General features: G+C 35.5%; 1 protein-coding gene across 1 annotated transcript in view; it reads right to left on the reverse strand.

Annotated features, from left to right (window-relative positions):
* The window catches only part of frem2b (FRAS1 related extracellular matrix 2b), a 77,235-nt gene that overhangs the window by 40,786 nt on the left and 17,450 nt on the right, over positions 1 to 18,999 (reverse strand). Inside the window, exon 3 of the mRNA XM_082179676.1 lies at positions 1,730 to 1,876. Coding sequence (XP_082035802.1) covers positions 1,730 to 1,876 — 147 coding nt within the window. The remainder of the gene's footprint in view (positions 1 to 1,729; positions 1,877 to 18,999) is intronic.

Consider the following 18,999-nt stretch of genomic DNA (forward strand, 5'->3'; position numbering starts at 1 on the left):
TATTTTGACATTAATAAGAATGATTTCTCCAAAGCATATAAAAACATTTTGTCCAAATAATTCAACCAATTCATAACTAGATCCTAAACTATTCTAGACTTAGAATAAAATATTATGAAATATATCAAAGATAACATAAAATACCTGGGGAAATATAATACTATGGGACATTTTTTGGTTTCATGCTTCTATGGCATTTTGGTTCATTTCTTTCCCTGATTCCCACACAAGCTCAATCTTTCACAAATGCATAAAATGTTGTTGTTCTTCAAAAATTCTTAAATTTGAGATACATATATCTGACAACCATATTATTGTTCAAAAGTTTGGGTAAATAAGATTTTTTTAATGCTTTTGAAAGCAGTCACTTATGTTCACCAAGGCTGCATTTATTTAACAAAAAAAAAACAAAAAAAAAACTTTATATACTTTAAAATATTCCTAATTTAAAATAACTATTTCTCAATTGAATATATTTTAATACATAATTTATTCCTGTAATGGCAAAGCTGAATTTTCAGCATCATTACTCCACTCGTCAGTGTCACATGATCCTTCAGAAATCATATTAATATGCTGATTTGGTGCTCAAAAAACTTATTATTATCAATGTTGAATGTTTTGATCAATTTAATGTGTCCTTGGTGAATCTTCTTTAAAAAAAAAGTAAAATCATACTGACCCAAAATTTTTGAACAGTAATGAATAGTAATGATTTGAAAATTAGCGCAGCATAGTTTGAAATCTATAGGGTTTAAAGTTTGTCGATCGTGTTTCTCTAATGACAGCTAAAATCTCCTGTCAGCATTTCGCATTGCTGGCACAGAGTAAAACGTTTTTATGCAGTCTACAAATGCACAAATCAGAAGATCTTACCGCTGATTTGACTACAGTTAGTCTGCAAGGTTAGTTAAATTAAGGTACATCTGTCAAACAGAAAAACTTATCGGCCGATACATATAATTAAAAAATGCCAAATATTGGCAGATATATCGGCCTTGGTGACCACTAGTAATGAATGTACAGTCAGCTGGTAAATTAATACAAAATAAACCCTAACAGGGTGATCATAACCCCAAAACAAAGCTGAATGTACCACTTATCACGTGGCTATGCACCAAATCAATAAATACTTGATGTTTTATGGTTCAATATAGGCAGTAATGTAAAGCTGCACCAAATCAATAAATACTTGATGTTTTACGGTTCAATATAGGCAGTAATGTAAAGCTGTAGTCCATTATTTTCTGCATAACATAGCAAATGATAATATCAATTGAGAATATCGTCACCAAAACAACAAAAATGCATCTCTATGTGGCCTCCTCCCTTTAATTAACTGCTTTTTGCAGTTATGGTAATCCAACAACTAAACTTTGATCTTTGACCCTTCCCATGTGAGGTTCCTGTTTACAGGGATTTAATGTTTTTTTTCCTGCTGATTATGGAAACTCAACTTTGCCCTTAGGGGACCAGCAATGAAGAGATCTGTGGGAGGGTTTCTGACTTAAAACCAAGCTATGCCTTGATGCAAAGCAAGTAGCCAAATCTGATGACATGAGGAGCAACATCTACAGAGGTTCAAAGAAACCAAAATAGTGATGTTATAAAGAGACTCCTATCAGCAAATTAGAGGTCACGGTTATTTCACACAACAAAAAGGCTTTTTTCTTCATAAAGTCTTATCAGTAGTGCATGATGGCGAATTAGGTCTCTTAACATCACTTACTAACAAATGAGGTCTCGCCAAGGTAACCTCTACGTCTCAAGACCACCTCCAGAAACTTAGCCTCTTCATCAACCTGGTAGTACTCTTTCTCCAAGGATATCCATGCCCAGTTTAGCCGGAAATGTTGGTTCTTCAGCTTGTTGCCCCCTACAGAAAAACAGAAGAAACATATTGAACATACAATCAGCTAAAGATTAGTATCAAAGGTGTAGTAATGATTTGGAAAGGATCAATCTTACAGGGTATGAATTGTTTGCTGTGCACTGACTGTATCAATCCATGTACAAACGTACAAAAGTTAGACTCTATACATTTTTGTTAGAAGCATGAAAAGGCTTTCTCTTTGAAGTAATAGCTTTAATATGGCCCACTGAGGTTTAATGGAGCTGAATTCTCGAATTCATAAAGGGTACCTTATTCATCTCGACAAGAACAGTGTGATATCAGTCAAAATCTCTGATGCAGCGATGAGGGAAAGTGCAGGTTTAATTGCTTCGTTTCTAATTAAAATAAAAAAAGGTTTGTCTGTTTTCTATCTGTGTTAGTCTGTTTTATCGTCAGCGTTTGAAGTGCGATTCAAAGTGAGGGCTCGCTCCTGGAGGCCATCCCTACCAGTTACAATCTGCACACAAAGACAGCCACACACACAGACATCAAACACACACAAATGTAGGAATGCAAATAATGGAAAAATTTGATATGTCTAGTTCATCTATATTAATATAAATATGCATAATTCAGATACAATTATGTAAATACATTATATAAATATGTGGTTTAATAAAAATGTGTTTTTTGTGTTTTTTTTACCTTGTCTGTAAGCTTTGATTACCATTTTGTGCACAAAATGTAGGACACAAATATTATAGAACATAACTACATATAATACATATATATATAATATTTAGTATATGTCTAGTCAATCTATCTTAAATTAAATATTCATACTTCAGATAGAATTAGAAATCAAATTTCTTCAGATATAAATTTGTATTAAACAATATGGTTTAATAAAATGTAAAACATTTAATTTTGTGGCTTTTTGTTCTTGTCTGTACATTTTCATAACCATTTTGTGCACAAAATGTGGGACACAGCTATTATACAAAATAACTACATTTTTACATAAATATTATTATTATTATTATTAAAATATATTGTTTTTAATTAAAATTTTAATAACTAAGTTAATAACTAAACAGTGATTAAATATTGTTTACATTAAAAATTAAACCTGATAAATCATAATTATCAATTAGAAATAATGAATAGATTTAATGTCAAATCAACAGATTATGGCCAAAATTACTATTTTAAAGGGGGAGTAGATTTGATGTCTTTGACATTTTTCATAGTACGTTAATTTTATGTTACATAATAGTCTAACATATATAAGATACCTCATAAGAAAAACACTGTAGAAGGACACCAAAGTTACCATAATTGTGAAATGTGCCAAAAGTTATTTAATATAAGGACAACCCCTGATAAGTACCACCTAATGTCCTGTTTCAACAGGAAATGGAAAATTGTGAGTCTTACACACACACTGCACACAAAAAAACATTCTTCGTACAACAAAGAGAAAGATTGATCTGTCTGACAGACCCATCCAATCAGCATTTGGGATCGTTTGGCCAGTCCAGTCCAGCTGGCATGTTAAGAGAAAATAAGAGATAGAGAGGAAGTGAGCAAGGGAGAGAGAGAGAGACTTCAATCCATAGGTCTGTTCTGCTCTAGCTTCTTTGTGCTGAGCTATCAGTGGACTGTGGTTTGTTTGCTTTTGGCAACACTACACAGGCCGTACCCACCCTGCACACTCCTTTTCTCCTTCCTCCTCTGTTCAGTTGTCACGCTCTGCAAACCCGTCACGTCCAACTATCTCAGTTTCCCTTTCATGCAAAGGGCGAGACGCACAAGTCTGGATGTTTTATAGTTAACGTAAATGTGCATGTGTGTAAAGCTTGCTAGTAGCACCTGTTAAGAGCTTTTCATGTATTTTTACAGCTACAAATGTCAAAAAAATCCCATCAATCCAAATATCTAGCATGATCAATGAGGAAGATTCACAATGTTAAACCACTAGAGCACAGACACACATCCTATACAAGTGTGTCATCTCTGATTATTCAAATACCAACCTTGCACAAATATAGATCAACAACTAGAAGATACTTTTCCAATGATTCAGGGGCCCTATCTTGCACCCAGCGCAATTGACTTTGTACACCGACGCATGTATCATTCCTATTTTGCACCCGCGCACAGCGGACTTTTCCCTCCACAGACGCACGTCGGTAATTTAGGGAAGGAACTTGCGCTCCCGGGTGCGGTTCAGTGAAAAGAGGAGGCGTGTTCCGGCGCAAACGTTCCCTGGTGCTGTTTTGCAGTTTCAGAAAACAATTCCGCCACAGACCAGGAAAAACCTACTCTAAAGTCAGTGGCGCGTTATTCAGATGCTATTTTAAGGGCGCATGCTTGGCCATAATGTAGCGTGTGCACAACGGGCATACACTTTGCTTCTCTCATCTACACAGATGCAGCAGTTCCCATTTTTTGCAAACCATACATAATTACAAGGAAAAATATTACCACACAAAGGAAATCATTGTGGTGTCCCTGAAGATGTGAAAAAATAGGTATAAATCTAGTTTACACATTTACCCAAATTAGTATACGCCTGTTTAACCGAAGGTAATTTGGATGGGTTTCTCCTATCCCCATACAATCTCACTTCTCTGTCTTTTATGGCCCTGAAGAGAACGTTGGTCTCCTTGGCTGTGAAACACTCCTGGCGTGCGCCTGGCAAATCCGCCGTTATAATAGCATCTGCCATGGAACAAGCGCGCCTGCTTTTAAAGGGAATGTGAGATGATGCTCTGATTGGTTTATTTCACATTACGCACAAACCACACCTATGAGTAATGTAGCTATTTCAGACAAACCCATTGTAGATTTGCGTCGGGCACAAGTTATCCTGCCGGTATAATAGCAACAGCAACAGATCTGCCCACAAAGTTACCTGTGTTTCGTGTTTGATACTTGCGTTTCAGATCGTTAAAATAGGGCCCTCGGTTTCATTTGAAGGATTTGTGAGAGCTGCTTTTATGAAACGTAACAAGCGAAGAAAGCGTCTTCAAACTGCAAGATGAAGCCCCGTCAGAGTAAAGAATTTAACCAACAATGACAGAAGATTCAGATCTGAGCTAAAGTACCTGCCTCATCTTCAAAGTCCGACATTTTGCAGAATAATTGGCTGTGTCAACACACTTTTGATGAAAGAGAATTCGAGATTTGCAGAATACAAAGATTTTTGGACTTCAACAAAGCCTGCTCTCTGTGACAAGCGAATAAACAGGATCCACTTTACTTTTGAGGAAATAAGTGAGGTGAATTTTCATTCTGTTTTGTAGAGATTTGGCCCCTAAAGACAACATACAGTATCTATGTCAAAGTAACAACTCTAAACGATTCTAATTCTCCTCAGTGCAAAAACTGAGAAATCAAAGGGACCTTCGGTTGCACAAAATGACCTCTGTATAAGAGTTTATTTTGTGTGTGGGTGAGATCACTTCAGTTCATATGCTATAGGAAGTTTATTTAGTTAAACATTCAATAGTTTCTGATAAAACAAGAAAATTCAACAAGTTCATTCACTTGACCTTATCTGGAAAAAACCTTCAAAGAGCATTTTCCAGAGTCAACCCGTACAACAGCCTTCCACATGTGTTTCCCACAGAAAGACCACATCAAGCTTTGATTTTAATGCGCATATATGCACATCATTTTAAATGCAATATGATAAGTCATGTTTAACTAACATATGATAGGCCTAGCATTGTTCTAGATCCGGCCCACAGTTCAGGTATTAGAGGTGAGGTTGTGTTTCAGCTGGATCAACCGACTTCAAAGAGTTCAAGGAAAACCTCACAGTTAATCTATAACTGTAAGTTAAGATTGCTGAGCAGGGGTTTTGTTAAGACCGATGTTTTCTCAAAGCCCCGCTTTCTAGGTCACGTTCTAGTGCATTTTCAGAACCCCATTTGAAAAGACAATGCTTTGAAAAACAACTTCAAAAATGTATTTTCCTCATTTCTTTGATGATATGCTACTTGCTGCAAGCAATATGTTATGAAAACCAAACCATTAATGTAATTAATTATTTGTATTGTAAAACATAATTTTGTAAGTAAGCACATTCTACATAACCTCTTTAAAAACACATGGGCAATACGTGCTGACATTGAATCTTTTTGCCTGTTATTCAGCATATTTTGGGGAATAAAATAAAATAAATTATCTAATGGTTTTGTTCAAGTTAAATATCAACCTGATTATAGTGGATTATTTCGTATTGTGATGTACATGCAAGTTAAACAGATTATCGAAAAAGAAAAGAAGAGACTTGGTTCATCTATTTGTTGTTAACTGGAAGGAAGCAGATCTGAATGTGAGCCAGCAGTCAAAAAAGTTTAAAGTGGACGAAGTTATTGGAGAAGTCTGGTATATGTCACCAGAAAGAAGTCTGTTGTTTCACTGGAAGATCGAGTTACAATACTTTATTTAAAAATGACTAAGTCAAAAAAAAAAAAAGAAAAAAAAAAGTATGCATGGAAGATCAATAAGATGCATAGGGTGAATTTCCATTTCACGAACCAGACCATCATTTTATACATTACAGAAATGATGATGTCACTGATTAATGCTCTGGGCAGAGCTAATATAGATTTAGTAGTCACTACAGTCCTAACATAGCATGTCCTGTCTCTCACCGCAAGATAATAAGCATGACATCGGCTTTTGATGGACAGATTTGTTATGAATGAGACTGGAGGCTCCGCTCAGCCTGAGCTGTGCCAACTCTGTGCCCCCTGTCTCCTCCATAAGCACTGAGTCTGCAGACTACCCTTATTTGGTCACTGAGAGAGCGATCGAGGGGCCCACGGTGCCCACCATCATTCTCCCTCCATCAGACAAACCCGCCTGTTAGGCATCACTGCTAAACATTGACTTCTCAGCGCCTAAAAAAAAACCCCAGCTTGGAGCAAAATGGAAAGTCTGGATCTATAGTTATTGTAAAAAAAAAGAAAAAAAAAAAAAGAAAGAAGATTTTAAAGGAAATTAAAGGTTTTTAAAGAAGATTTGATCAGATCTGTAATCTGTTATAATTATATTTAATTATATTTCAATTTGAAATAACAGTTTTCGAACTGAATATGTTTTAAAATGTTATTTTTTCCTGTGATGCAAAGCTGTATTTTCAGCATCATTACGCCTGGCTTCAGTGTCACATGATCCTTCAGAAATTATTATAATATGATGATTTGATGCTCATGAAACTGTTGTTATTATTATCAATGTTAAAAAAACAGTTGTGCTGCTTAATTTATTGTAAATTGCGATGGTTCAAAAGAACAGCATTACTTACATACTGTCCCATTTAATAAATGTAATGCATCTAAGATGAATAAAAGTATTAATAAAAAACATACTAACCCTAAACCTTTGAATGGTAGTATATATATATATATATATATATATATATATATATATATATATATATATATATATAAACAAGGGTCTTTTCCAACAAGACAAATGTTTCAAGGGGACCCATTTTACAAACGCATAAAGAAAACATCACTCTTTCACTCTCATTCATTTTGTTTTTCTCTTCTTTTTGGTTCCACAGAGTTTTTGTCGAAACCATTCTGAAGCTCACTTCCTGGGTCACAAAAGCAGGATTCTCACGCACTCTTGAGAGGAGGAGCTGCCTGGAATTCACTGAAGTCAGCGCAGCTCATTTACGTGTGTCTCAAGGAGACTGGGAGTGAGAAATAAAGTGTGTTAGAGCCTAAAGGTCAAACTGAACCTTGGGAGTTGCACCATGCTCTAGTGACTTCCCTTGCAATCACTTCTGAGGTCAGTTCCCTCACACACCGGCTTAAGTCCCCTGCCAACACAACCCCCCATACACACATACAGACAGAGGACACTGAAAATACCTTGCTTCTCTTTTCATTGCAAAATGCCTTTCACTATGCACTTTTCCAAATGGAAAAAGGACAAGCTAAGAGGATGTAGAAGCTTCTAAGAGCACCAAATCCTGTGACAGTCCAGGATGACGGGGACTTCACGTTGTCAATAAAATGATACGGCCTTCCACCAAACCTGTCAGTGAAAGCTTCTCACCCATAAAGCCTGTCTGCATTTGTCTCTCACCTCTCAGCTTTCCGGAGATGTTGGTTGTGCAAGGTGTTTTAACATTCTTTGAACGTTTTAAAGTGCAATAGGCATTTCTTTCGTTTAGCACACCGCATTCGTATTGTGGTCTTCGCTGTGCACGCACTCTGCTATCACACTGGGCAGGGGGATTTTATGAAGGTCACTCTATATGCCTGGAAAACACTGGCACACAAAAACTAAATCCTGTAATTTGGAGTCTAATCCTATTAGCACTAGTTCATTCACACAAGTTCATGCTAGACTCTGAACCAAAAGCACAAACCAGTGCCTCTCTCAGGTTTTTATATGCAAAACTAGATTTCAATATTATTATTTCAAAAAGTTATTTTGTAATAATAGTAATAATAAGAAGAAGAAGAAGAAGAAGAAGAAGAAGAAGGAGAACAACAACAACAACAACAACAACAAAAAGAACAAGATCATGTGACACTGAAGACTGGAGTAATGATTTGCCATCACAGGAATAAAATACATTTGAAAAGATTAGAAAACATTTACTTTAAATCATAATAATATTTCACAATTTTACTGTTTTACTGTATTTTTAATGAAATAAATCCAGCCTTGGTGAGCAGAAGAGACTTATTTTATTACTCACCAAGCATCTTACCGACTCTGTTTGAGACCGAGCTTTATTCATTAAACATTAAAGGAATAGTTAACTTCAAAATGAAAATTCTGTCATCGTTTACTCACCCTCAAGTTGTTTCAAATTCAAACCTGTTTTAAGTTCTTTCTTCTGCTGAACACAAAGGAAGATATTTTGAAGAATGTGGGTAACCAGACAGTTGATGGACCCCATTGACTTCCATAGTAGGAAAAAAATACGATGGACGTCAGTGGGGTCCATCAACTGTTTGGCTACAATATTCTTCAAAATATCTTCCTTTGTGTTCAGCAGAAGAAAGAACTTAAAACAGATTTGAAACAACTTGAGGGTGAGTAAATAATGACAGAATTTTCATTTTGAAGTTTAATGAAAAAATTAAAAGCTATTTAAAGGTTCTCCTCATACAAGACTATAATCTAAGTGGAAGAAATGTTCTCTCTCCCTTCTCTGTGATCTCCTTTAAAGGCAGAGAAAGGCTGAATGTCATTCCAAAGCACCAAGGTCGGGTCTTATCCTTGACCGCTGCTCATTAAAAAAAAAGAGGATTAGAGCGCAGACTTGGATGGACACACGATTATTTAACAGTGCTTTCTTTCACTGCTTTTTGATTGAATGGCCTCATCTGAAACAGTTTCTTGAGGATCAAGCAAGTGTTTGAATACAAGTAAGCGATAGTAGGTGTAATCCACAATATTGAGCCTGTTCTAATGTAAACTCTCCTCCCCCTAAAAAAAAGACCAACTACAACCATGGAGCGAGTCAATGTGAGAGTCTCTACTTTCTTCAGTTTCAGGATAGATAACATAACCTCTCCAGGATAATCCAAGCCTTTTCTTTTTCTATGGCAAGGAAAGAAATAGCAATTAATAGCAGAAATACATTCCCAATCCCTGCGACTTTGAAAAGTGGGCATAATTGTATTCATAACTCGCTGTAATGCCACTGTGGATCCACTGATTGGCTGATGGAAAACTGCAGCAGAAATAGAACAAGGGAATTATCAGGCAGTCAGTAAAGGCGCTTCATGATGAGAGACTTGTTAATTTATGTCAGCTATTATATCCATAGGAAAGTCCTCTCCACCCACTGAGTGGTTTAATTACCACCTTTGTTGTGATGTTAAGATCAGGAATTCATGGTGGCACTGGAAGCAACAACAAAGTCTTTTAGCATGGCAAAATCTCTAGTGTGCAGACATAAAGGTCACTGACGATTAAATATTGAAAGTAGCAATTATGCACAGCCACTGAGCACTCAAAAAGGACATCTCTACTGAGGTGGGATTAATTAAACGTTTCAGAAATACTGTGTGAGCTGATGCTGGCATGCCAAATGCACTTGTTTATCATGGATATTTTTGCAGGTTTGCATTTACATTTATGCATTTGGAAGACGCTTTTATCCAAAGCGACTTACATTGCATTTCAAGGTACACATTTACATTCTTATCAATTCTTGCTTTCCCTGAGAATCAAACCCATGACCTTGGCGTTGCAAGTGCCAACGCTCTACTGTTTGACCTACAGGAAAATTACAGGAAAGTTATAGGAAAGTTACAGTTAGGTTGCCATTACCTTCTAGTCGAATAAGGAAGAGAGTGTCTGACTGAGTAGAGGTCACAGTTTTTTTTTCATTTTTTTTTTTTTCACATGCATATTTAATGGTGAGTTTATATGAGAAATGTCATACCACAATAATAGATTGGCATAGAAAATATATAGCAATTTGTAGTGCAGCATTCTCTTTGAAGAAAAACTCTCATTGACCTGAAGAGGAATTGTAATCCTCTTGGAATACAAAGAAATTCAACACAATGCATTTTGGGAAATGTTTTCTTCGTTCTGATCCCAAAAAGTGATTTATTAAAAATAATAATAATTTAAATTATTATATTATATTATATTATATTATATTATATTATATTATATTATATTATATTATATTATATTATATTATATTATATTATATTATTTTATATTATATTATATTATATTATAGGGTCAATTTATCAAAGAAAAAATAATCCTGAAAAAAATTATGTATCACTGTTTCCAAAAAAATTGTAATTAAGCAACACAACTATTTTCAATATTGATAATAATAATCAACGTTTCAAATCAGCATTTTAGAATGATTTCTGCTTTGCCATCACAGGAATAAATAACATTTTAAAATACATTCAAATATAAAAGTAATTTTAAACTATAATAATTTCACAATATTACTGCTTTTACATTTTTAATGACAGTGTATTATTGAAGAATTTTGTACCTGAAAAACCACTTGAAAATAGTAAAGAAAATCAATTACAGTAATATGAATTTCTTTAAATTTCAATTAATTGTAACTTCTATTCCTTTAAATCTGAATTGGTATTTAGCATCTTGTTTGCTACCCCAATAGTTGCAATGCAACTGACAAAATTCCCCTAAAGTAAAAGATTTGTTATTACTTAAGTCATGCATGGTAGCATGTCATTTCAAGTGGACAAGTTTGGCAAAGTCTAGACTAACATGTCAACTGGCTGAAAGGAGCATTATATACCAAACTTCGAAAAGCAGTAGTGCGTTTCTCCTTACTGTTGGACCAGTGAAAACCTCAATGACTTGAAGAGGAGGCGGCGAAAGGGCCAGAGTGAAAACACTGGAAGCAGAAAGGAAAAAACAACACAGGCATATAATGATTCAGGATGAGAGGGACGTGACAATGAGAGAGGGACTGTGGTTTTTCTTGACCCTCAATGCTCAGTGTTTGCTGGCTCATCAGGCAGAATAATGGCAGCTTGTTTGCTGAATGGCTTCAGCGCAAGGACACGGCGAGTAAAAGCTGGGCCCCCTGACTGTCGAGCTCCATGCTAATAGCTCTCAGGTTGTTTGTGGCGAGTCTATTCTCCCCTCTGGGAGAGTTTCCAACTGAGCTGCTTCTTTTGGAAGGACATGTTTGAACAGTATTAGTCACTTGTAACTTTTTTTGAGTGGCTTGCCACATCTTTTCTCAAAAATAGGGATCTCTTCTGCAAATTCAAGCAGAGAGAGAATGCCAATTTGCACTGCCTGAAACAACTGTCAAAAAGGTAACATGGGGAGTTAGTGGGAAAAGACTTATAGCTGAAATGCAGCATATGATGTAAGAATACATTTTGGGAAGATAAAAACACAGAACACTTCAAAAACACAAATATTTTGAAGTTCTCTTTAAAGGGAGATTATGTGTTGTGGGAGTGATTAAAAGGAGAAACATTTGATTCAAGATTCTTTTGCATAAAATGTAGGAGATGAAAAAGATGAAAAATAATGGTGCATAGCATACTGGGTTAGAGGTACTGTCTTAAATCAATTGGGTGGTGGAAGCTAGTGCTTTTCACAAGTGGGGAAACATGAGCACAAGATAATGCACACTATTGTTGAAAAGGTTGTTTGAACAATAACACATTATTGTTCAAAATCAGAAAGATTTATTTTTTAAGAATCTTTAATTCAGCAAGGATGCATTAAATTGATCAAAAGTGGCAGTAATGACGTTACAATTTCTATTAGATTTCCATTTCTATGCAAAAAAAATCTATTCATCAAAGAATCCTGAAAAAAAAAAAAAAAAAAACGGTTTCCCCAAACATATTAGGCTAAGCAGCAAAACTTTTTTTTCATCATTGAAAATAATAATAAATGTTTCTTGAGCAGCAAATCAGCATATTAGAATGATTTCTGAAGGATCATGTGTCACTGAAGACTGGAGTAATGATAAAATAAAATATATTAAAATAGAAAACAGTTATTTTAAATTGTAATAATATTTCACAATATTACTGTTTTACTGTATTTTTGATCAAATAAATGCAGCATAAGAAACCTTCAAAAAGCTCTAACATAGCCAACACATTTAGACGGTATTGCCATGGACACATAAATTAATCCATATTTATATAAAAAATTATATTAAAAAAAATTCTTATATAAACATTTATTTTTATTTATACACATTTATTTTACTTGTACATACATAAACCACGATGCTTCATTTTCTATGAGATTTTAAGGGAAGACGTGCTTATCGGGCAGTATTAAAGCAATCGGCATTGCATGAGAGTCGTATAAAAAATTATTAGCTTAAAACGTAATATATACAGACATGTATATATATGTTCCTCTGGTCAACACTGCTTTATGAAACGGTCAATTGGTATATGCAATGAAATGTTTAATTAGTGTTATTGACTAGCACTAATCTGCCAATGTGGTCTGCAGTCAAAACACATATTTATGCTTTTATACACTGTTCTTTCATCGCAGTTAATTAAATGCAACCATTTCACTGCTTATCAGCAAAGACATGAAGTACTGAGTTTTTTTAGTACCGAGCAGCAAACAGAGGCTTTACTTTAAATAAGCCTATTTGGAGTTCAAGCAAACCACAAAAACCTCTAAACAAAGTGTCTAATCACGGTTTCCAAATGCCCAACATGTCCTTTTCAGTCTTACTCCAGAGGCTAAGAAAAACTTTTTAATAGGTCTGACAAAGTCCGAGTTAATTCAGTATAAGCCTAGTTTATTCCCTGTCTGCCCTGAAACTCTACCTCATTCATCTCTGATGTCCAACGACTTTCGTTTCGAGACCAAACTGAAGTCTAAATCCGTAGTGGCCATACATACAATTAAGAAAAAAAGTATAAGATCACATCCCTGGATGTGTAAGAATTTCATTGTGGTTCATACCAAAAAAGAAGCAAAAATAAATAAATAAATAAATACAATAAATATAGAAGACAGGTAGAAAACTAGCAAATCAGCAATGAAAATGATTATAAAGATGAACACTGGTTTGAAGTAACAAAACATGACATAGTGAGCATCATACCTGAGAAGGCTGACAGATGTGACATACACAGACCCGAAGAGTGCCTAAAAATGAACATTGCCCTTAACTTTCTCGGTGCACAAGCACGAAAGGCCACTACCATGTTCTGGAGTGGCGTGCTGATGCATTCTCGACAGTCAGTGACCTTTTCACTGAAAAGTGGTATTTAGAGTGCCATTTCTAAGAGATCTTCACTTAAGAGGCAGTGCAAAGCAGAATAGCAACACAGCTGAAAGGAAGAACTGACAATCAAATGTGCTGCGAATAAGAGGAAGATACTTCAGAATCAGATACAGGAAAAAGTTGATTTACATGGATAAATCGGCCATGAAATTCAAATAAATCACAATTAGAGACACACAAAATAAATATCAGACTATATTAGAGATTTCTTAGTACCTAGGCTATTTTTACATTTAGATTACATTTGCCATAACCAAACTCTCACTTAACACACAAGTTAATCTTTAAAAATTCTAATATGTAATCTGTAACACAAGTAATCTAGCAAATCTTAAAATGAATATCCATTTCTCACACTGTAAATTATAATATTGTGATACAGCATTTTAAACAACTGAAATTAGTTTTTAGTGTTTTGTTTTTGATTTATGTAGACAATTTAAATAAATTATTAAAATTATATATACTGTATGTATGTATATATAATGGAAATGTATGCATCGCATCAACATGAAAATGATCTGTTTTAATAACGAATAAAAAATGTTAATATCAGTGCCTCCTTAGTCACTATAACTGACAAAAACAGTGTGCTCCAAATAATAACAAACAATTTCATGTCTTCAATGAACACACCATGTAAAAAATTCACGGTACAGGGTGGAAAAAGTATAGAAATCTCTGAGCCAATGACTGCAAATGCTAACTAAAGTCAGGGGTCAGTTAACCAGCAGGTCAAACAATAAGACAAGATGGGAGGTGATTGGCTCTGACCAATAAAAACACTCACAGATTTGCTATTGACAAGAAATGAATTCAAAGGGTTTACATACTACAACTGTATTTGCAACAGAATGCTTTGGAGTAATGAAAAATCCAAGTCGCTGGAATCTGAATATAAATAAATCTTATGGCTATGTAAACATTCATTGCTAAACGCTGGCCATTTTCAGGCCCCTGGACAAGTTCCCAAACAGACTAAAGTCCCAACGACATGTAAAAACACATAAATCAAGTGATTTACTTTATTTAGTAGGGCAAAAAAAGGCATGCTGAAGCTTGCGCATAAGAACAGTGCTATGATGAAGAGCAGTGAATAGGAAATGCATTGCAGCTTTTACAGACTAAGGTGCTCATGCTGCTGTCCCGAGGCTTGAAGAGGCGGTCAGCATGTGTGTCATTGATTTACAGGACGAAGGTTACACTCACAGCCGGGACAGATTGACTTTCATCCCCAGGGATTGGGCTGTACTTGTTGATGGCTCTTTCACAGTCTGCAACATGCGCTAAATCCCATTTAGTTGCTTGTAAAACTCAAGGTTATGAGGACAGCAGTGAAAAGTGCTACATCTTGGCCAAAGGCGTTGACTGATGATTAGACAAGTGCTAAAGACATGCAGTGTTAATGACATCTATTGACTAACAATGAATAAATGAATAAATGAATTGACTGAATGAAGGAAAATGGGGGCTTCACTTTACTGATGCAAAGCTTGTCCTTTCATTAGCTTTGTCCCTCATGGTCCATAAAGCTGTTCAGTCACAGTGCTCCTCATTCATGTTATGAGTATACTGGTGTCATCCAGAAAACTAGAAAATGATGCTTTTAAACACTTTTTCAGATATTGATTAGTTTTCATTCATCTTCCTCTGCAGTGAGCTGTTAACCTCACCAAATGGATCACAAAGTCAGAAAGATGAACTTGAGAATCAGTCTGATTCATGAACAAATCATTCAGACCTGCTGAACTGAATGACCTGATTAATTGAAAAGATCCAGTTCAAAAGAATGGGTCAGACATCTCTACTAACACACAAAAGAGTGCTAAGGAAAAAAACTATTATTTTTTTTTTTACATTTATTTTAATTTACTTACTTATTTTGGTCTGTTTCTTGACCAAATAAAAGTATTGTATGGTTTCTTTATAAGACTTTGAATAAAAAGTCATATGAGTTATTTTAACTATATTGCTTTTGATTTAAAAAAACAACCAGTACAATTCTTTAAAATTATGTTCAACGGGAAAAAAAATTAAGTCATACAGATTTGTAACGGCATGAGGGCAAGTAAATGATGACAGAATTTTCCTTTTGGGGCAAACTATTACTTTAAGAAAATTCAGAACAAAACTAAACTGTGCTTTTCTTTTCAACTGAATGCTTTTTCAGAAGAGCCACGTAATAGTAAATAGCTAGAAGTCAGAAATTAGAATTTATTTGAGGCAACAGAATGAAAGAATGGCGTGACATGGCTCAGGGCTTTAGGAAGTTGCTCATAACCACTCCAAGGGATTGAGCCACTTCTCTATCTTTCATCTCCCCCTGCACTTCCTCCCAGTCATTACACAGATCTAAAAATTCCCTTATCCCGAGGGGAGGTGGAGGTGGGGGCAGGTGGGTAGTGCTTCACAGGTTATCTCCCAGGAGGAGATGCTCAACAGCACCGGCTGCTCACACCTCCCTCCCCTGAGATACTTGCATCTGACTATCAGCACAATGCCAGAACATACAGTCCAAGGCAGCTTGCATGCATTAGTGTAGGCTATAGTGGGATCCAAAAGTCTCATAATAAAATAAATAAATAAATTATCAAAAAAATTACACCACAGTCAAAGATCGTGCAGTCCAAAACCAACATTTTAAACACTTTATTCCACACTGGACAGCTCCACGAAATACCTAAATCTTTACATCAAGAATTTGGACAGGATCTCATTTCTCTCCAAGCTCTCAAGACGGTACACTGTTCTGATGGAGCTCTACGATGAGGTGAGCTATCAATTTCAGACTGTGTCAGTGAGTAGGAGGGTGAGAGAGAGAAAAAGGAAGATAGAGGGAGAGATGGGGGGGGGGGGGGGGGGGGGGGGGTGGAGGAGGAAAGCTTGTCAGATTCAAGTCAAGACACCCAGGCCCTGCGGGAAGGGACTGCGAGGCTGCAGCTTAGCCCTCGCTGTCAGCAGATCCTCAAAGACAGAAGCAGGAAGGAGGCGGTGAGAAAGCGAAGGCCAAGGAAGAATTATGCAGCCTGATGTATTGAGTGATAGTGCCATGCTTACAGATGCAGAGTGACAGCGTGTCTGCAGCACTAGGGCATCCGGAAGAACAGCAAACAAGGTCTTTTTGTTTGGAGGATATTACCTTTGAAAACCATGACTGAGGCCCACAAAAAAATAAGATGAAAAATTGGCTTTACCGAGAAGAGCATTCATCCTTACATTGCCAACATGAAAACTGTATCACTGGCTTGACAATGTATCGTATACTGTGTCACAGTTGTCATTCTGTGATTTGTATAGTCTATTTTAGTGCTTATAGCCTAAACATGTTTGGAAATGTTACCAATTATGTTTGGATATTTAACTATATATATATAACCATTATAAGATTTCTAGCAGAGACCATCAGGTTTAGATTTTTTATCTTTTTGTATTTGCTAGAATCCATGATACCATGTATCTGAACAAGATGTCCAGGACCTCCAGCAAAAAAATAGGCCCACAATATTAAAGATCCAGTGGTACATTTAACCGTGGACATGGCATACTTTTTATCCCTGTTTGCACCCAACCCATCTGCTGGGTTTGCTGCCAAAAAGCTCTTTTTTGAGGCGTTTTCACACCTATAGATAGTGTGTTTTGTTCCGAAACAGGGAATTAATTTGTTACAATGCCTTTTCTTCTTGGTTCGGTTCACTTTCACAAGGCAACCTTTCAAAGCATCCCAAAATGGGTTTATGCAAGTCAAGAGTTTCCTCTGCGTCATCCATCAAAATGATGAGAAGCTAGCTCCAAGAGCTTATTGTGGCTTTATTTGTAACTGTGAGAAACACGCAAACACTATACAAATGTAGCCGTCATTCCCACTGTTAAATTATATACTACATTCGTATTAATACTACAGCAAATTCAAACACGCTCTCTCTGGATCTCCCAGCGCTGTCTAGAGGTTAACAGTTTCAAGACATATGCAAACACTATACGAATGTTATAATGCAACTAGAGCAGGAATCAAGGCTTAATCAAGACAGCATTCTCAAACGGAGAAGCTCAATTACACAACATTTTAGGTGAGAAAAACAGGGAGAAAACGCACCAGATTCCGAAACAAACGCTCAGGTGTGAAAGCTAGGGTCTTTGGCCACTCAAACTCTCCTCCTCACCGTGCATTAGGGCGATAGAGACATATTTCCTCTTCCAGGCAGATTTGTAACATCTTTAATTGATGGGAACTTCTTAATTATTGCCCTGATGGTGGAAATGGGTATTTTCAGTGCATTAGCTACTTTCTATTTTGTGAAGCTCAACAATCAGAACTATATTCTTTTTTTTACTCATTGTGATAAATGATTAAGGGAATTTGGCCATTGTGTTTCTTCATATTTATACTCCTGTGAAAGAAGAAGTCATGGCTGGACAATTTCATGGCGTGCTAAAAAAAGAAAAAGGTAAATATTAATGGGAATATACTTCAGAGATATTTTACTCATAAAACATTCTAAGGGTGCCAATAATTGTGGCCAATGTGTTTTGGAGAAAAAAACTTATTTCATAATGTGTAACAATTCTTTTACTTTAATGAAAGGTTAGATTTTCACAATTTGTTTTAATGAAAGATCAAAAGGATAAACAATGCAGATTTATATACTATATAGAACTATATATATATACAGTATTTAGATTTAGAACTAGAATTAGAACAGATTTAGAACTATATATATAGTTGCAATTTAGCAGATATTAATTTGATGATAATTTTGATGATATTAAATTAATCTTGTATATTATTTTAATATGCTTTAATATGTTTTAAAAAGTTAGAATGTATCATGGTTTCCACAAAAAACTTTGAATTGATTTACACTGATAATAATAACAAATGTTTCTTAAACACCAAAGTGTCACGATCACTACATTTCCCATCATCCTCCCTGGCCCTCACTTGCATGCTCTTCCTCTGTTCATTGTCAGCTGTATCTTGTTAGTTTCCATGGTCACTGTCATTGAGTTAATTTGCCCCAGCTATGTCTCATTTCCCTGATCTGTTCTCTGTGTATTTAAGCCCTCTGCATGGTTATCCCTGTTCCATGTCTTTTATCATTTACTTTAGTTATAGCTGATGTGTAGTAATGTTTCCTGATCTTATTTTTTAATTAAAGTCTCCAGCTGAATCTTCTTTGTGCTTGATCTCAACCACCTCATCTGTGACAATCAGTATATAGAATGATTTCTGAAAGATCATGTGACACTGAAGATACTGATGCTGAAAATTCAGCTTTGCATCACAGGAATGAATTACATTTCAATAAATATTACAATAGAAATTTAAATTAAGAATTTTAAATTGTAATAATATTTGTGTAAAACAATTATGCAATAA

The sequence above is a fragment of the Leuciscus leuciscus genome, assembly GCF_965113295.1.
Source record: "Leuciscus leuciscus genome assembly, chromosome: 9".
NCBI lineage: Eukaryota > Metazoa > Chordata > Actinopteri > Cypriniformes > Leuciscidae > Leuciscus > Leuciscus leuciscus.